The 21,418-nt window shown below is 37.0% G+C and overlaps 1 protein-coding gene across 1 annotated transcript in view; it reads left to right on the top strand.

The window, feature by feature from the left end:
• Positions 1 to 21,418, top strand: part of LOC116628987 (integrin alpha-2) — a 97,147-nt gene that overhangs the window by 30,975 nt on the left and 44,754 nt on the right. The window contains exons 3-7 of the mRNA XM_032399284.1: positions 10,777 to 10,886; positions 11,841 to 11,932; positions 14,949 to 15,063; positions 15,236 to 15,363; positions 18,189 to 18,337. Of these exons, the coding sequence (XP_032255175.1) occupies positions 10,777 to 10,886; positions 11,841 to 11,932; positions 14,949 to 15,063; positions 15,236 to 15,363; positions 18,189 to 18,337 (594 nt within the window). The remainder of the gene's footprint in view (positions 1 to 10,776; positions 10,887 to 11,840; positions 11,933 to 14,948; positions 15,064 to 15,235; positions 15,364 to 18,188; positions 18,338 to 21,418) is intronic.

Here is a 21,418-nt window from a genome sequence, read left to right as displayed (position 1 = left end):
TGGTTAATAGTATGGGTGACCTTTCAGTGTCGTAACTGTATTATCTTACTATTAAGAGCTCATTCTCTCCTCTCAAAGCGTGGGACACTTGAGGGACAAGATTTGCTCCTGGTCCTTCTCTCATTAGCCTGGCCCTGCCCAGGTGCCTTGCCACGGAGGACAGGGCTGTGGCAGGATCCAGCGGATGGTGTGTCCCCCTGCAGGGCTGGAGTGAGGATCCAGCGGATGGCGTGTCCCCCTGTGAGGACAGGCAGCCCTCACAACTCTCAGGCTCAAGGAAAATAATATGAAACTTGGAATCCAGAATTGCCTATTTGTTTTGACGATTGGCACTGTGCCCTTCTCCACTCCTAATTTATGACAACTGCACAGACATTATGGAAGTAGCAGATGTGGGAAGGACTGTTTAAACATTAACTTTCCTCCTGATACTAATCAAGTTAACTTTGGGCAAAGAAAGTGGGATTACTGTGAATTCCTTTATAACTGTGAGTCTTTTTCTCTTGGACTTATATAACACACACTCTCTCTCTCTCTCTCACACATACACACACACACACCACACACACACACACACACACACCCTTTTATTTCCTTTACTCTCTTACTGCTTGTTCTGAAACTGCTGTTTGGATAGTTTTTCCTCTGTTCTCCTTGACTTTCTTTACAGTCTGTATTGTTGAGCCCCAACTCTATCTCTCAGCCCTTTCCTTCCTTCTGACATCTCGCTTATGGCTCTGAGTTTTCTTAAACCACACTCCTTATTTTTCAAGTACAACATCAGCTGTCACATATGTCCCATGTTTCTAAGAATTTATAGGCATAGTTTACATTGGGATGCACAAGATTTTAACAAAATGATCTTGATGCTTTTGCTCATTTTATTTATTATACTTTTATTACACTGTGGACTTTTATTCTAGAAATAGTGATGATGTGGCTTTGAGAATTCTAGAGTTTTTTTAACAGTCTCAAACAAGCTGCATAATTTTAAATGCAAGATTACTCCCAAGCAGAGCAGCAGAGCACCCCTCTGTCTGTAAGTAAAGCTGTGGTCTGCTCCCCCTTCTGTGTCACTTTGAGGCCCCCATTGTACACACAGGATGTTCAAATGTAGATGATGCAATTCTTATCAGAAGCAATTATACAAAGGATTGAGATATGTTTAAAGTCATTTCCTGGAAGCTTGTGGTGATATGTACTGTCTCGGTTTGTCTAATCCAAAGGCCTGCTGCATGAACAGTCTGAGCTCATTATATGACTCAAAAACCTTAGAACAGTCACTTGTGTAACAAAAACTGTCTGGCAACAAGGGGTATTTCCAGTGGGAGAGATGTAATTTCTTGTGTCAGCAAGGACTAGTGCATACTTGTTCCTTAAGTAAAGAAGAGAAGTATAATGAACATGTGTTATGGCCAATAAAAAATTCCATTTATATATGAGCTTATATTATAGTTCAACTTTTTAACTAAGAAAAATATGAATAAAGCTCTATGTGTGTTATAAATATAACCGCTTGTCTATAGGAGATATGGAAGAGAATTTTAGATGAATAAGAAACATTCAATTCTATAACACATATCAAAGATTATGCCATATGTAGGTTGGAAATAACAGTACTTGGTATTTACTGATATTTGCAATATTTAAAAGTACTGAGTACTCTTTCTTTGCTGAACACATAATACTCACAATAGCTCTATTATTACTCCTTTTACAAATGAGGGGACTGGGACTTGGAAATGTTAAGTAGTTTGCCTAAGATTACAGAGCTAAGAAGTAATGTGCATATGGTAGATTAATGCAAAACAGAGATAAGATGTTCCAAGTGTACATATTTTTTTTAAGTATCCTAGGAGGAGAGCGGCAGAAGGTAATTGGCATTTATAAAAAATATTTAATTCTATTGTCATATAAACTTTATAAAGTAAGATCAACTTCATTCAGTACTTTGAATTAAAATTTCTGCATGGACAGAGATGACAGTTAACATCTGCCTTTTCATTGTCTCATAGGGATTTGTCATGTAAGTCGGGAGCCAGAGCACAAGGGTTTTACCCTGTTTCCACACCACTAGCTGGGTGACTTTGATAAAGTCACACAACCTCTCTGGAGCACAAAGAGAGGGCCATTCCTACCAAACTGGAATGTTTTGAGCACCTTGTGAGAGAATAAAAGTAAAGCACTTCACTGGTGAAATCCAAATAAAATCTGTAGTTTAGTTAAAAAAAAAAATTAAAGCACTTCAAATACTAAACCACTCTAGGAATAAGTCTAACCAAAGAGTGCAGTTTTCTGTACTAGAAAAACTGTAAAACACTAATGAAAGAAATTGAAGATAACTCAAAGAAATGGAAAGATAGTCCATGCTCACGGATTGGAAGAATAAATATTGTTAATATGTCTATACTACCCAAAGCAATCTACACATTTAGTGCAATCCCTATCAAAATACCAACAGCATTCTTCAAGCTGGAACATACAATCCTAAAATTTGTATAGAACCCCAAAAGGCCCTGAATTGCCAAAGCAATCTTGTAAAAGAAAAGAAAAGCTGAAGACATCACAATTCTAGATTTCTAGTTATATTACAATGCTGTAGTGATCAAAACAGTATGTACTGGTACAAAAATAGACACATAGATCAATGGAACAGAATAGAAAACCAGCAATAAGCCCACAACTATATAGTCAGTTAATCTTCAGTAAAGCAGGAAAAAGACAGTTTCTTCAACAAATGATGTTGGGAAAACTGGACAGCTACATGCAAAAGAAACTTTCTTACACCATACACAAAAATAAATTCAAAATGAATTAAAGACCTAATGTGAGACAAGAAACCATCAAAATCCTAGAAGAGAACACTGGCAGTAACCTCTTTGACATCAGCCATAGCATTTTTTTCTTGATATGTCTCCTGAGGCAAGGGAAACAAAAGTAAAAATAAACTATTAGGACTACATCAAAATAAAAAGCCTCTGCATAGTGAAGGAAACAAATAAACTAAAAGGCAACCTACTGAATGGGAAAAGATATTTGCAAATGACATATCTGATAAAGGGTTAGTATGCAAAATATATAAAGAACTTATGAGACTCGGGGCACCTGGTGGCTCAGTTGGTTAAGCATCTGACTCTTGATTTCAGCTCAGGTCTTGATCTCAGGGTCATGAGTTTGGGCCCCACACTGGGCTCCATGCTGGGCATGGAGCCTACAAAAAAAAAAAAAAAAAAACTTATGGCACTCAACATGCAAAAAACAATCCAATTTAAAAATGGGCAAAAGACATGAACAGACATTTCTCCAAAGAAGGCATCCATATGGCCAACAGACACATGAAAAGATGTTCATCATCACTTATCATCAGGGGAATGCAAATCAAAACTGTTTTGTGATATCACCTCACACCTGTCCACATAGCTAAAATGAACAACACAAGAAACAACAGATACTGTCAAGGATGCGGAGAAAGGGGAACCCTCTTGCACTGTTGGTGGGAATGCAAACTGGTGCAGCCACTCTGGAAAACAGTATAGAGGTTCCTCAAAAAGTTAAAAATAGAACTACCCTATGATCCAGTAATTACACTACTGGGTATTTACCCAAAAAATACAAAAACACTAATTCAAAGGGATACATGCACCCCTGTGTTTATAGCAGTATAATCTACAATAGCCAAGATATGGAAGCAGCCCAAGTGTCCATCTATTGATGAATGGATAAAGAAGATGTGGAATATTATTCAGCCATAAAAAAGAATGAAATCTTACCATTTGCAAAGACATGGATGGATGTAGAGAGTATAATGCTAGGTGAAATAACTCAGAGAAAGACAAACACTATATGATTTTATGATTATGTGGAATGTAAGAAACCAAAAAAATAAGCAAAGGGAAAAAAGAGAAAGAGAAACAAATCAAGAAACAGACTCTTAATTATAGAGAATAAACTGATGGTTACCAGAGGGGACGTGGGGGTGGGGGGATGGATGAAATAGGTGATGGGATTAAGGAGGGCACTTGTGATGAGCACAGGGTGACGTATGGAAGGGTTGAATCACTATATTGTACACCTGAAACTAATATTACACTGTATGTTAACTAACTGGAATTGAAATAAAAACTTAAAAAAACAGAAATAGACGATATCCACTGTTTTAAAAAAAAGAAATAAATCATAGCCACTGTTAAAAAAAAAAAACACTAAATCATTATGCATATGTGAAGTACTCTCCTTAGCACTGTGTAAAAATACATAGGAAGAAAATCAGGATTTTTAATAACAAGTTCCTCCCTACTTCTCTCCACTGCCTGTTTCTCAACCATTTCTCATCTGTCATCGATTAGCTTCCATGCATATTAGATTAGCTTCAGTCCATTTCTTCTTCTTGGCCAAGAATGCTATTCTGATCCCTTTTCCAAAATAATCATGTCTTTGTCTTTCATTATGGCCTTTAAATATTAGCCAATATCATCCTTTATGTCTTTTTCCAAAGATAAAATTCTCTTGCCATTAGGTTATCCTGGCAGTGCCATTTAACATGCTTACTTTGTCTATTCTCAGAGTTTGCTTTTATTTTAAACCCATGACATATATATTCCTTCTTGTTCTTTCATTACATTTTATTTTCACTAACTTGTAACTTAGTCCAATTTTTGATTCTGGAAAGGCATTAGAAGTCTGACTCTAATAATCTTACACTTTTAAGCTAAAAACTTAATACTTTTATAAGTAATTATTATGTTATTGCCATATAATTAAACCATCACTCAACACTATTAATGTAGATGTGCAAAATATCATGTCTCCTACCAACAAAGACCTTCTCTAAGCAGCCAGTAGGGGCAGAATAGTGAACCGAGTATCTTTTAGAACCCCATGAACCACCCTGGTGTTGATCCACCTACATTTGTTACACCATAGTTGTCCTTTTCGTTTCCACTAAGTTTAAATAATCTTTATGGCTAAATTTTTTCCATGGTTTCTGTTATTTATCATAAGTAAAAGTCTATAGTAGAAAGGGCACTTTAAATATCCCCAGCTCAGACTTCTTTCTCCCTTCCCCCACTCTGGACACAAATTTGTGTGTATACCTACAAACACACACACACACACACACACACCCATCTTTTGTGACTTGCATAGGGGATAGATCTGCTACTCCCAAATGTCTGGAGACCTTCAGTGATCTGTGAAAATTCTCCGTGCCTCACTAGCTTGTCTTATAATTTAAAGCTTTCCACTGTGTTGATGCCTGAATGTCTGTTCCTGGAACAAAGTTCATTTACAAAAGTGAATGGGGCTTACATATGCACACCTTCCTGGTGGCCAGTTGTCTGAAACTTTTCCATCAGTCTAGCTCCATCTGAAGAGGGATTTGGGGAATACAAAGTGGCATGGGTGGAAACTGTTAATTTGTTTATGGCTAATAGGATGGGCAAACAATGAATACCTGTCCTCTAGAAGAGTTCTAAACAGAACTTACTCTGATAGAAAGAATCAGGGGTTTGGAATGAAAGGACACAGGTGCAGATCTAGACTTTGTTGCCAATTAGACGCTTAGACTTGTTTTTTTATAGGAAAACAGGAATAGTTATAACACTTGACCTCTATTTATAAGGATCAAAGAAGACAGTGTACATAAAAAGTACTTTATAAACTATTAAACAGTTTATAAATGTTATTTTTCCAAATTTTATCATTGATAAAACAACCATCTGCCTAAGCACCTTGTTGAAATGTACTATCTCATGGGCTTTGATTTAGAAAAATGTGGTGGTCTTAAAAATCATTCCTTCCCTTCGAAGAATGTAGAATTTATATCATCACAAGGCTTTAAATTGAATATATCAACTTTTGATTTTAACTTTAGCAAAACTGCATGTTGGATGAGTCAACATAACAGAATCAGCTTTTATTTGATTCATCTGTTTACAGTACAAAAGCTAATTTCCAGGCTTTTTATGAAACAGAACAATAGGCTTAAGATGTTTTAGCAATAATGAGGTTGGTGGACTCGACATCAGGGAACTGAAAGACCTTGAGGGTTTAGCCATCCCCTATTTAAGGAAGCAATCTGGCAGCCAAAGGAGTCTGAGGTAGCATAATGAAGCTTAGAAACTAAAATTTCCTTTCAACACATGCCAAAGGGTTTAACTATTAAATTTATAGCAACAGTATTTCCCAACCAGGAGCTAAAAATGAACTCTCTTTACCTGTCTTCCTCCTTCCTGGAGACTTGAAGTCTTCCCGGGTGATTTCTTTGCATCATAAACTCCTTTTACATTTCAAGCAGGAAGCAAGTAGCTATAGAGAACTCACCAGAACCCTTGTGTCGTGAGTGGCTTGGAACTAAACAATGTAAGGAACAATATTTATATTTATATACTATAGACTTTGAAATTTCTTATATTAATGTGTTATATACAATAGGCTTCTAATCCTAAGTAAAATATCCCCTTGGATGTCTGATAGATATCTCAAACTTAAAATACCTCACACTGAGCTCTTGAGCTCATCCTATCTCAAAATCTTGCTCTACTGAGAGTATCCCCCTTATCTGATCATGACCACTTGGTTCCTTTTAGTTTCTTTTTTTTTTTTTAAGATTTTATTTATTTATTTGACAGAGAGAGACATAGTGAGAGAGGGAACACAAGCAGGGGGTAGTGGGAGAGGGAGAAGCAGGATTCCCGCTGAGCAGGGAGCCCGACGTGGGACTCGATCCCAGGACCCTGGGACCATGACCTGAGCCGAAGGCAGACGCTTAACAACTGAGCCACCCAGGCCTCCTTGAGTCTATGTGTGTGTGTGTGTTTGCACGAGTATGGGTGTGGGTGTGTGTATTTAAAAACTAACCTCTCAAGAAATCCTGATGGCCCTACCTTCAAAATATATCTAAAATAGGATCACTTCTCACAGCCCTGTAGGAACCCCTCATCACCTCTTGCCTGGATTTTGCATTTGCCTCTGAAGTGCTTCACCTGCTTCACCTTGGCCCAATGCAATAATTCTCAACAAAGCAGTCTTCCAAATCCTTCTAAAATATGTCAGATCACATCACTACTGTGTTAAAAAATCCTCCAATGGCTTTCTCATGTCACTCACGGGCAAAGCCATGTTCTTAGAATTTCATATCAATCTTATGGGATCTGGCCCCATTACCAATCTGACCACATTTCCTCCCACATTCTTCCTCTTACAGTGTGGTCCAACCACAGGGCTTTTGCACTTGCTGTTCCCACAGCCTAGTATTCTTCCACCAGAGTCTTATGGTTTACTCCTTCACCTCCTTCGAGTCTTTGCTTAAATTGCACCTTTTCAAAATAACACCCTCCACACCACATTCTTATCCTTCTCCTTTTTCCTGTAAAGCACTGATCATCATCACGATATGTTTTATTTACTTATTAAATTTATTGTCTATCTTTTCCCCACTAGAATGTCAGCTTCATGAGACCAGAAATGTTTGACTGACTTATTCATTGACGTATCTCCAGTGCCTAGAATCAAGTCTGGCGCATAGTAGGTCTAGCCACCATGTACAGCCTCACAGGCTGCATACTTAACAAGGCCAGAGCACACTATTTATATGGAAATGGTATCCCCTGGAGTTGTGCAAAATCTCAGCCCCACAGGATTTCAATAAACGTTTGTTGAATAAAGGAAACATGTTTTGCCCTACTATCTTAAGTACATTCTGTCAATAATCTCTAGAAAAATCGCTAGTATTAAAGGAACACTTGCAGAGTTTATAGACTCACAGACCAAAGGAAGATATTTATAACAGCCCCTGGATTGTGGGTTTAAACTACCTACACCACCATAAATACTGTTTACTAACTAAACAAAGTATTTTGAATTCCACTGGAGGTGGGCAAATTGGCTGTGTTTTGGAACTCTACATAATCACTATTTCCCCACAAGATAATTGAACAGTAAGTGTTATTTTAAGTCATCTTGGAAGAATTCCCAGTTTCACTGTAGGAAAGAGAGTTTATATCTTGGGATTTTGTTTTGTTTTGAGAATCAGCACACACGACTGTTCATGCAGCTCTTTTGTCTGTTGTGATTACGTTAAATCCATTCCTTCAAAGATGTTTTACCATACTGCAGCTGGGTTTACTCACTCACCTATCCTATTCTCCACCTTTGTAACATTTTCTCCTGGCATGTTTCTTCCTGTTACAGCTGATTACATAAGATTTTATAGCTAAATATACCAGCCTCCCTCACCTTCCTGTCTGATTAATATAAGAATGTCACAATTCCCTTGGAGTAGCCACTGGTGACGTCGTAGCCTTTCCTTATGAGGATGAATTGTCAGGAACCAGGATTTCACCGAGGCCTCGGGTAGAAGCGAGGAGAGTCTACTGGAAATGTTGCCAATAAGGGAGGTAACAATGGTCTTTGAAACATTCTCTGTAGTCACTAGCATGACCTGGAGGCTACTAACTAATGTGGTTCACCATATTGAAAGAATGAGTCATATATGATGAGGACACCCTGGTTCTTTACCAGTCACCAAGATGATCTGGTTTTCCACTGTTACCTGTTGTCTTGTGTTAGAGTTTAATATGGCATCATACTGCCAGAGATTTACATGTTTTCTTTGAGAGATTTACAAGTACTTTCACATCCTTTTTGTTAAGAGGCACACAGTTGTGCAGATGTTTCTTTTTCTCTCTTCTTCCCATTTGATTCGTGTAGGAGGCCACAGCTCTCACAGCAGTAGTGGAGATGTCATATCCCCTCCTGAATGTGAGATTATCAAATCCCAAATTCTTTGGTGAGGTTGGAGGAAGTGAGGTGGGGAGGTGTGTCCAGGGAGCACTTAGTCAAGAGGAGATAGCAAGTAGCCTTTTGAGCTTTCTCATTGAGAAGTAGGTAACACCATGATGGTGCTTTACTGCTGAAGACTTTGGAGAACAAGATGGTTAAATTTTAGGTGAGAAACACTTAATTTTTACTCTTCAGTGTGTTTTTTGCCCTTGGGCTGGTGAGGATGGATGGAAAATGTGCATAATGAAAGTCACCCAAATTACCACATTTAGTATTATTTGAACGTGATCTGCTCTTACCTACATTATGAACAGTACAGCCTGGGCCCACAGTGTGGATGTGCTCTTACAAGTTGACCTTGGCTGGTGTCCTTCCAGTCCATAGCCTCCTTACGCACCACACAGCCACACCCTCATCATGGTAGACATGGCCTGACCATCAGTTTCCAGATCCACTCCTTGATTATCCTGGAACGCAGCCCATTTGTCCAGATAGTTTTCCCAATCTGGGCACTATGCCAGGCCTTTGTGCAGCTAAGAGGAAAGAGAATAAGCTAAGGGTTAAGAGCTTGGGCATCAGAATCAGTTATACTTAGCTCTCACTTACTGTGTGAATCATTAACTGTCTTCCAAAATAATTGGTATTTTCTTCTTTCCATGATTATTCACACTCTTCCCTCTGCTGAGAATGATGACTGCCACCTTCATCTTTCAATATCCATTTTTGCATCCTCTGACCATTTTAACCTTTGTTCCAGAGAGGAACTTATTTATATCTTTCTGTTCATTTGTATTGTTATTGTTTTACTTGTCATGTATCTTAAATAGTTTTACTAGATTTAGTAGATTGCACCTTAGTCTTTTTGTATCCATTGTGGCACTTAGTGTGAGGCACATGTTGTTTAATCAACAATGATAAAATATTTTTGCAGAAGGCTCATGAAAGAATTTAAGTTTCATCTAATCTGCCCAACCTTGACAGGGAAAAAAAACATTGAATCAAATATGCTTCCTTAGTAACTGAATGCTGCTGAGTAATTAACCTACTATAGATTCTGAAGATCAGACTGTTTACATGGACTCTTTCTGCCCATTCTTCTGTAACCAGAAATGTTAGGTGAGTGTCTCCACAGGGAAACATTTAGTCTCTAGTTGGACAAGCTGGGTAGGAAATGAAACTAACCAAAAGGAGGATGGGAGCACCAGTCTCCAAACTCTGCATCCTGTGTTCTGGCTACAAACACGTTACACATAAAGAAAGCTCCACAGTATATTTGCTCTGTGTTTTTGCTAAGGATCCTCTTATATAGACAATAAACAGTAAAACCACTTAGATAACTCATCTGTTCCCTAAGTAAATTAACATATGAAAATACTTAGGACAAGAAAAGCACTCAACAAATGTTAGTTTTTGTTTTGGTTTTAATATTGTTTCATTCTTTAAAGTTGTGCTGACCAATATGGCAGCCGCTAGCCTCATGTGGCTACTGAGCCCTTGAAATGTTACTTCTCCGTACTGATTTGTGCTCTGAGTATAAAACACACTGAATTTCAAAGACTTAGTATGGAAAAAAGAATGTCATATAGCTCATTAATAATTTTTATTTATAATGATTGCATCCTAGTTTGGTATATCAAGTTAGATAAAATATATTATTTAAGTGAATTTCACCTTTGCTTTTTATTGTATTAATGTGACTACTATTTTTAAATTAGAAAACTACTATTTTTAAATTAGAAAATTTTAAATTACATATGCAGATCACATTTGTGACCTGCATTATATTTCTATACTGTATGCAAATATTCATTAAGAATCTTGATCAGCTAAGAGAAAAGGAAAAAGAACAAATTATAACTGAACAAATAGGAACTATTTTCTTATTAAGATTGAAATTAAATGTGGGGGATTTTTTCATTGTTTTGTGGTCAGTTTTAAACTTTAAGAAACTATACTAACATTTTATATCTAATGAAAAATAATTCCTATTTCTAGGTTACTAGTTGGTTCACCTTGGAGTGGCTTTCCTGAGAACCGAATGGGAGATGTGTATAAATGTCCTGTTGATCTGTCCAATGCTACATGTGAAAAACTAAATTTGGAAGGTAAGTAGTAATTAGCAATATGACTTTTTACAAGTAACAAGATCTCATTTGATGTAACTCTAATTAAAAAAAATAACAAAATCAATCATAGTCTGTCTTGAAGAAACATAGACAACTTTTTTGCCTTTATTATCTTTAGTCATATGGGGTCCAATTGTATCCAAATTTCCAACACAGCTTAAAGACCTGATTTAATAAGATACATGAGAAATGTGCTGCCTCTTGGACCATCTACTCCCAGACTGTGGACCAGTTTCCATCAATGTTCAGGATTATTTTGCTGATTATTTATAGATATCTAAGTCTAACCATACCTCTTTCCCTCCTCAAAACAAACCATTAGGTATAGACCTGTCAATACTAGTGTTGCTTTTAGAGATGCTAAGAAACACTCTGTTGCATTCTAATAAAAAAATTGTCACTATTTAGAATACTTTGTAATTATTTGTATTTATTATTTTACATGGCTAGTCTCATGATTTCCTTTTAAAATTCAGTCATTAATGTTTTGGGCCAGATTCTACTGTATGCATTTTTTGATAACACTTTAAGGATTTTTTTTTTCGGATCCATAATAAAACATTAGATGAAGCTGTTGTGACCTTGAAAAGAGTAGGTTGGCAAATTGTAGACCGAATAGTGTCCTCAGGTGTGTATTGTTTGGCCAGCATTTTGTTTTTAAAAAATTTAAATTTAAATGCCTATAAGTCATGCCCTTTACAGTCACTACCCCCTAATATCTGACATTCTGTAACCTCACTCATTTAAGTGTACAAGCTACCAGATCACTGAAGGCCTCCTTTCTTTACATGTGATTATGTAATGTGAGTACCTGGATATATGACACTAAATTCAATGCTACACATAAACATCAGTGTGTGGGTCTTTTTTTAAACAAGTTTAAATAAATGGTGAAGATTTATTCACTTTTTAAAATATTTTTCCCTTTGAAAGCTGCCACAAGCATTCCCAATGTTACTGAAATGAAAACCAACATGAGCCTTGGCTTGACTCTCACAAGGAACATGGGCACTGGAGGATTTCTCGTGAGTGTTTACCTTTCAAATTCCCATCTATTTCAAGAAAGTATGAAGTTAGTGTCTTCTCACCATCCCACCTATCAAATCAAATCTTGACACTTAAATATTAGAGTTTGCTTTTGGATAAATCATCCATTGTGGATATCCAACATGAAATGCCCATCTGTTGATGTATAGACTTCTTAAGATATTCAGCAAAAGCATTGCCACAGAATGTCTTAGAAAAAAGCAACACAAGGAACACCGATTCTTTGCCCTTGGAAAGTACTCTTAGCATTTGTTGATAGTAGCAGAATTCCAGGTCTCATTTCTCCTTCCCGTAGGAACATTCAAGATAGGTACTGCTAATTCAGAGAGTGGATTTCAAAGCTGAAGAGTATTTCTGTCTTTAATCCTTTGCTGTAACTGTTGGTAAATCTGATACCATCTAAGTCATGGCTTGGTCTCTTCTTATTTCATATTAGTGTTTACTCTCATTTAGTTTCTAGAATGCTGAGGAAAGAATCACAAATCAGTGAGAAAAAAATACCTTCTTTAACAAGCGGTCTGGGGACAATTAATTGGTTAATAACTTGTATATTCAAATATGCTTTCAAGTGAATTAAAGAGTTAATATTAAAAACTGGAAGAAAATGGAAATTTTCTGAAAGAGGGAAAATTTTCTGAGCTTAGAACTAACAGGAGAAATAATATAGGAAATTGTTGAAAATATCTGACTATATTAAAAAATGAAAACCATCACATATCAAAAAAATTTTTAAGGCAAATAAAAACCCAATTTTATTAGACATTTCCACCAGCTCATAGATGATCCTAGTTATATCGCCCTGTTAAAATAGCCATAGAATGCTTAATTTAACTTCACATTAGTTATGGCTATATGATTGACATGCTAACTTAAAAGCCTATGTGTATAATAACTAAATTATTCTAAAAATGTAATCAATTTTTAACAATATCATTCTACTTTTACTAATAGATACTAGTATTCAGACATTGGTATTCAGATATCAGGTATTGCTTATAATATGTGTAATTCAAAGCAAAATGAATATTGCAATGAATCTTCACAGTTTATGATATCCTAAAGTCTTTATAATAGCGTTGCTTTCCTCTTTTTTTTTTTTTTTTTGTTTGCTTGTTTGTTTTTAAGGTTGAATAAATTCAGGAAGAGGAACATATTGAGATATAGGGATTACAGGTTGTGCTTCAAAATTTTAATGTGTGACTTCAGGTAAAGTAATTTAAAATTGCTAGAGAATTTAAGAGATTAATTTAACAATCAATGTAGCAAGCAGAGAAGGCGCAAAGGTGGAGGGAGGGAGAGAGAGAGAGGAAAAAAAGAAAGAAAAAAAAGCCAAAGCTTCCTTTACATACCTAAAAGGTCAAAATCTTAAGATACTCTTAAGAATTATGTGGAAAAGACTGACAATCATCACATTTTTTTTTTAAACTTCTTAAGTTCTGGGCTTAAAGCAGGAATGTAGTTCTGGCATTAACAATTGGCATATTCTAATTTCAACTTCTAAATGCTGTTTTCCATTGCTTTTAAAACAACAAAAAAAAAGATCTTGAATATTTCATGAGTTACTGTTTTTCAAGGTGATTTAAAAAAGAACGATTGGGGATGGGGTTATAGGAATCAATAATTGGTATCTGTTATTTGGTAAACTAACCAAAGCCGTCAATTGTGATTGTCCCCTAACTAACTGGCAAAATGAACCAGTTTTATAGGAGGAAGAACTATGGCTTATTCATTGAGCATGAAACATGACCACAGCTGCTTTTCCTTCGAGCAACCAACAATTAAACTGGATCAAATAAATTCCCTTTTATTCTTCCAATTGCTTTTTGCAAGTTCACACTTTTTTGTTAAGCTTTAATAATTGATCCACAGCTTTACCTAATGTTAAACTTTGTAGGTGCTCTTTAAGATCTTGTCTAGACTTCTCTTTCCCATTTTTGTCCTTTTACATCTAGCAATTTTAATATTATTTAATGTGACGTTTTCTGTGTGATTTAATCACAACTGAAGCAGGAGTTCTTGGCATTCAAGGGCTGCTGAAAAAGAGAGATTTGAGGCTGGGTTGACGGGACTATGGAGAATTGTAGTATGTCTGGTGCGGGCAGGGAGACAAGTGGTAGCTTGGATGACCTAAGGTTTTATGTAGTAGAAAAAGGGGGATCAGAAGTCCTCAAATAAATACTTTAGAACAAAGTCAGAAACTGGCAGTTCATGAACATCATTGTGTTTGTTGAGCCCATAGAGTTTTTTGTTTTTTTTTTAATTGAATTTTCACAAAGAATTTGTCCTCTCAGGCTCTCCTTGAAAATTGGAAAGATCTGGCAAGGCTGGTGATGGGCAAGAGCCATGGTGGCTGCCCCTGGGTTCTTCATTCATCATGGCGTCTATACCAGCCCAGAACACTCCTAGGTTCCTGCCTGGCCCTGGGGCTTGTGGGCCTATGGTTTCCGCTGAATAGAATAAGAGGTAGTAGACAGAGAGCATAGTAGTATAGGTGAATGGTATAATCTTTGTTCAAGAATAATAATAGCAATGAAGTTGGCTCACAATTATGTAGCATTTTGCTATTTACCCTGCACTGTTCTAAATGTTTTATATCTATAGACCCACTTAATCTTTACAACAACCTTAAAAGGTAATAGGTATGATTATCCTCATTTACAGATTCAGCCCCTGAGGCCCAGGTAACTGAGAGACCAAAGAGGAAAGAAAGCACCTGCTTTCTCTAGCTTGGGGGGTGACCAGAGGGGCTTCTCCCTGCACCATCAAGACCTGCCTCCCAGCCCAGGGGCCACCTTCTTTCTCCCTTACTTCGGGTTGTTCTTTCTTTCTGAGACACTTTCTCTCAGAGGCTTTTTTTTGATCTGTTAGTTAGTTACAAGAGTTGACAATTCCTAGTATCTGGTAAAATCATAGAAATGATCTCTGAGTTTTACCAATGGAGACGTAGAGGACTCATGTTTTCCATGTTTTGTCATTGCTCTCATTTCTCTGAAGACGTGTGGGCCCCTGTGGGCACAGCAGTGTGGAAGTCAATATTACACAACTGGGGTTTGTTCTGACGTCAGTCCCGATTTTCAGCTCTTGACCAGCTTTGCACCTGCAGTTCAGAGTAAGTGATGAATGTGCAGAGGGTCTGAGCAATGCCTTACATGAAGGGGGAAGGTGGGATTTATCAAGTGCCACCCAACTCCTCAAGTCCATTTTACTTTGTTCCATTTGCATATGAGTGTGAAGACTGAATTACCTATGGAAATCTGTTTCTTTCATCTTTTCCTGTGTAGCCTGCCCTTCCCTCATAGATGTTGTGGTTGTGTGTGATGAATCAAACAGTATTTATCCCTGGGATGCAGTAAAGAATTTTTTGGAAAAATTTGTCCAAGGCCTGGATATAGGCCCCAAAAAAACACAGGTATGGATTTGAATAATGCATACACTAACCCACAGCTTTCTTTCTGAGAAAATATTGTTAGCTATGACGTCTTAATTTTTGCATTTGTCAGATCCCCATATTAAATGCATTTAATGGTAATCTTGACAGTTAATTGAAACTTGTACTACATTGACTTGTTCTGTCTATGCCTTTGCCCAATGCTGGTTTTTGAGATTTGAGACTTCTGTTTCTGACACAAGCATCGGATGTGGGATAGAGCATTTTTTGTGTGTGTGAGAAAGAGAGAGAGAGTGGAAGTGGGGGGAGGGGTATAGGGAGAGGGAGAGAGAGAGAGAGAGAGAATCTCAAGCAGGCTCCACGCCCAGCACAGAGCCTGACTCGGGGCTCGATCTCACGACCCTGAGATCATGACCTGAGCTAAAATCAACAGTCGGATGCTTAACTGACTGAGCCACCCAGGAGTCCCTGGGATATAGCATTTAATCCTCTTTAGTTGCTTATTTTTCCCTCCTATAACTCATGAATTTATTAATACATTTTAAAATCCTGTATGTATTTTTTCTTGACAGCCACTTGGACTAATAATTTCTTTTTATTGTTTGCTGGTAAAACAATTGTCCTTGAATTCTGGGATTTTTTATAAAGAAGTCCATAGACAGTATAATCCTATCTTTTATTATTTTTTAGTCTTTTATCATATTTTAGTCTTTCCTTCCTTTTTTACACAGGACACGTCTTTTAAATAATTTTGTGTAGCTGCCTGTGTTTTAATGAGTCTTTAATTTGCTTTACTGTCTTCTTGAGATAGGCATCCAAAACTCAGGAACAGAAGCTTCTCACTTTCCAAAAACCAAATAGCATTTATTGTTAAAGTTTTGGGTCTTTTTTCTTTCTTTTTTATTGGATTTGCCATTTCATGGCTCATTCTGGTTGTAGAACCAACATCAACAGGAACCAGTTCACAGTTACCAGTGTATGTTTTTGGGTTGTTCCTGTCATCTGAGGCCTTAGTGTCCAACATCTAGTAACAATTGTTGGAACATTTCCCCTAAATGCTTTGCAGTTAGCTATATTGAAATTTGATTTTCTGCTTTCCTGTATAGTATTACAAAATATTATTATATGTTTTCCCCATTGACATTGCTTTTCAATACCTAAAGGACACTAATGTCCCCTGAAACTTTGGAGGTTTCGCTGTGTGAAACTTCTGTGAATAAGACTATGTGTAGGGGCACGTGGGTGGCTCAGTCAGTTAAGTGTCTGACTTGAGCTCAGGTCATGATCTCAGGGTCCTGGGATCAAGCCCCACATCAAGCCCCATGGCAGGCTCCATGCTCAGCAGAGTCTCCTTGTCCTTCTCCCTCTGCCTTTCCCCCAGCTCGTGCTCTCTCTCTCTCAAATAAATAAACTCTTTTTTAAAAAGACTAGGTATGGCACTGATTTCTGTATAGCACCATCTTAAGGCCCATCATAAGAGAAGTTTTCCTAAGTATCTGCTTATTTTATGTCTCTAAATGGATTACCCCCATTACAAGATTTACTCTATTTCATAGTCTCTCGCAAGGAATTTATGGCCTTCCTCTTCTTGTCTTCCTACCCTAATACATCTTCTTCATCTCTAGAGGTGCTTTACAAAGTCTCTTTTTCTTCCAATCTAAATTTGACCTTTCTGTAAGTCCTAATATACTACATTTCTTTGAGTCTTCTATGCATCACTCCCCTTTCTCACACCGAAGTTCTGGGGCTGTCATGGGAGTTACTAACATCTTCCTCTCATTTTAGACTTTCAAATCCTTAGAGTTATTTTTGATCCATCCTCTCTCTCAAGTCTTACATCCTATCCTAAGGAGAAGGTTCCAGCAATATCATATTTTTCACTTCTTCCTAATGCCTACTTGATTGCTTCCTAGCAAAAGTAGCTGATTGAACTCAGAAATCCAGGCCTTGCACCTTCCACCTTCCTTACAGACTGACCTCTATTTTAGAGACCTTTTTACCACTAATCTCCTATTGCCACTTCCTGTTCTGAAAGCCCCCAACTCCTAGGCATAGAGGATGATTTCAGTGCTGAGAACCAGGATGTTAATAGAAGTGTTTGGCCTTCTTGATCTAAAGGATTAGGATATGTGCCCCAGAATCTTGTTCAGAAGTTGTTCTCTCTGTCAGGTCTTTCAAATAAGACTCTCCCTAATGACATCTTCTCTGAAGGCCAGAAACTTCTTGCCCACATGCTCATATAGCAGGTTTCTTCCAAAAATGCTGAAGTCTGTGATTAGAGGAAATCCAGAACAATAAATTGACTGTGTTGATTAGCTCACTGTTTTGTTTTGGGTTTTTGTATTCAAATCTAATTCTTTGTTTAATATGCAAATATTCTCAATTGATGAGCTGTTATCTTCCATCTATGACTGCTTATAATTGTTTGCTAGCTCATATCCATTGTTAATTAGAAAATTTATATCATTTAATCTTCTTGTTAATGAACTTTATTCTAATATTTATCCATATTAAAATATTACAAGACAGTGCTTTAAAATCTATTACTAGATAATCTATAACTATTATAGTTGAAAATATGTAACTATTACTCTTGAGAACCAAATTATACCAGATAGGACCTCATCTTGCTTATCAACAAGTACTGCTGCTTTTTCCTGACAGCCTCTAACAAAGAAGTCATTCTATTGGAAGAAAAATAACTATTCTTAAAAACAAAATTGGAAATGATTCCCTTATACTATCAGCCCACATCCAGATGCACTTTTGATTTTGATTATATTGGTTAATTAGAAATTATTTATAACTTAATGACAAACCTTTAATGAACTTCTGCTTTCTTGAAGGTGGGGTTAATTCAGTATGCCAACAATCCAAGAGTTGTATTTAACCTGAACACTTTCAAAACCAAAGCTGAAATGATTGAAGCAACATCCCAGACATACCAGTATGGTGGAGACCTCACAAATACATTCAAAGCAATTCAATATGCAAAGTAAGTTATGATGCTAATAGCCCAATATTTTGATAAAATAGAAGTGCTTGTAAATAAGAAAGACCAAAAAAAAAAAAAAGACAAAAATAACGTACCTTGTACTTAACACTTAAATCAGAAGTAATAAAGAAGAAAAGTTCAAACGTTCTGTCACTTGAACACTTTGAAAAGGCAATAGGAAATGAAATTTTAAAATCTTTGATTTCTAGGACTTTTAAAAGATATTCCATGATTTTTTTTAAAGATTGTATATGCGGGACGCCTGGATGGCTCAGTCGTTAAGCGTCTGCCTTCCGCTCGGGTCATGATCCCAGGATCCTGGGATCAAGCCCCGCATCGGGCTCCCTGCTCTGCGGGAAGCCTGCTTCTCCCTCTCCCACTCCCCCTGCTTGTGTTCCCTCTCTCGCTGTCTCTCTCTCTGTCAAATAAATAAATAAAATCTTTAAAAAAAATAAAATAAAGATTGTATATGAAGTAGATGAAACGACATTAAAAGACCTTAGATTAAGTAGGAAATGGAGCAATCTGCAATTATTTGTTAATATTTATCAAGGCCACAAACGACTTGAGCTAATGGAGCACTTCATGCATATTAAGAAGGGTCATAGAATCTTAAATGTTAATGACCTAGGAGTCTGAATTAAATGGAATGGGTTCACTATGCTTATTACAACCCAGGGCAATTTGAATGTTACAACTATGCAACGCTCTTAATTTTTAGCTCAGTTTCTCTGTTTTCTCAGCACTCCTGCGTTCATCTTCACTCTGTTTTAATCACGTACCTTTACAAAAATGCTAAAGATTCTCCTATTCTTAAAAAATAAATGAGAAAAATAACTCACCTTCCCTTAAACCCACTTCCTGCCTTTGTCATTGTGTTGTGCATTTCTTCCTTCCACTACCATACTCCTTGAAAAATTGTCTTTACTCCCTCCCTCCACTTCCTTGAAACATATGGCTTGCCACCAGGTAAACGTGGGCCTCTTTATCAGCCAGCAACCCAGTGGTCCTGCCTCAAACTTCATCCTCTTCAGCTTCCCTCACTATCTGCTGCTGATGAGCACACACTGCTATTCCAGCCCCGGTTGCTATGACATCACAAACTTTTAGAATCCCTGCCAACTTTCTGCAACAATTTTGCCTCTTCATTGGCTCCTTTTCCTATTTTTTCTTCACTAAACAGAGACCTCTTTTTTTGTCTCCCTTTCCTCTTAGGCATTGTCTCCACTCTCATGGCATCTCCATTAGCCCTGTGTAGGTCACCACATTGCTATGTGGTCAGCTCTGAGCTCTCTCCCAGAATTCACACAGGCATCCAGCTGATGCTGGAGATGTTTAATTTGGAGTGTTGGCTCACTTATCAAATTCAGTACATCCTAAATCAGCCTTATTCTTTTCCCTACCCATGCTCACGACTTTTCCATTTTGATTCATGCTACTGCCTTTCCCCTCAGTCATTCAAAGTAAGCACTTGCAGGTTTTCTTTATTCTTTTTGTTCTTCCTTGGTAGCACACGTCTGGCCAGTCACCATGTATCCTGTCTTTCCTATTTCTGCATTTCCTATTGTATCTGCCCCTCCTTTTTTCTGGGTGTATATGCTAGTTGCTGTTTCTATCAACTGGTGACTTTCCCTATATGTCTCAAAAGTGGATTTCCTACAAGTGGATTGATTTGGTTAATCTCTATTGTCCCTATTGAGATGTTCTTTTGGGCCACACCATTTCACAGGCTGTGGCCAGTCAATAGGTCAGTTGCTAACTGGCAAAGTGCCCTTTATGGCCTAGTAACCTAGACTCAGAGGAACAGTAGGTTGACATGGAGAATGGCCTAGAAGGAGCTACAAACTGCAGAGGGCCTGTGTTTTCAGCAGGAAGTATGGATGTGGTATTTTTCCCTGGAAGGAGCTCAGGGACCTGGTAAGATCTCCTCACAAAAAGAATGGCCACTGTCTGTTAAGATGTGACTTTTTGGCTTTTATCATCTTTTCAGAACTTTGATTTTCTCTCCTGTACCATCATCTTGCTCTTACCACTATTTCCCAAGCTAATCGAAGCCTTTCCATTGTTAGGAGAATCACCTAACTTCTTACTCACACCTTCCAGAAGTTAATTACCTTTTCTTCTCTTTTCTTTTCTTCATTTCTTTCTTTCTTTCTTTTTCTTTCTTTCCTTCTTTCTTTCCTTCTTTCTTTCTTTCTTTCTTTCTTTCTTTCTTTCTTTCTTTCTTTCTTTCTTTTTCTTTCTTTCTTTCTTTCTTTCTTTCTTTCTTTCTTTCTTTCTTTCTTTCTTTCTTTCTTTCTTTTTGGTCTGTTTCTTTACAACATCAAATAGAATTCTGACACTCTTTTAGTAAATATTGCCATTTTCCATTTATCTTATTTCATTGACTGTCTATGGTTATGATTTATTATTCCAAGACCTGAAGTTAATCAGAACAAATGAGGCACAGTTTCTACCCTCAGAAATCTTATAATCATACATGAATTCTACCATGTGTCATAAAGAGTATAATTCACTCAACAAGTATTTCATGTGAGTACTGTATTCAAATTTGTCTGGGTGACAAATATGAAATATTTTTCTACACTTCAACATTCTGTTGTGTAGGAAAGTTTTAGGGAGTAAAATGATATTCTCAGTTTTAAACATGTTGAAATTAAAGTGTCCCTTGCACATTCAGGTGAAAATATTCAGCAGGCATTGAATGGATAAATATGAAATAGGATGAATGGAAATAGATGTAGACTTTAAAGTGTCATCATACAGGTGGTAGGTCGTCCAAAGGAGTGGGTGGCATTCCCCAGAAAGAATGTGCAACAGCAGTATCCAATAGACAGGAACAAAGTTGTTAGACAACTGGATACCGATCTAGAAACAAAATAAAGCTGAATTCCTGACTCACTCCTTGAATCAAAATAAATTTCAGCTGCACCAAAATTTAAATCTAAGAAAATGTAATTATTAAGGGACTATGAGAAACTTGGGAAATTAAAGAAACAAGTCTAGAGATAAGAGGTCCTTTTAAAATACCATGTCAAATATAAAAGAATACACATAAAAAACTAATAAAATTGATGTCAA

The sequence above is a fragment of the Phoca vitulina genome, unplaced genomic scaffold (genome assembly GCF_004348235.1).
Source record: "Phoca vitulina isolate PV1807 unplaced genomic scaffold, GSC_HSeal_1.0 scaffold165, whole genome shotgun sequence".
Taxonomy (NCBI): domain Eukaryota; kingdom Metazoa; phylum Chordata; class Mammalia; order Carnivora; family Phocidae; genus Phoca; species Phoca vitulina.
The sequence above is the reverse complement of the archived record's forward strand: the minus strand, read 5'-3'. Positions and strand labels throughout refer to the sequence as shown.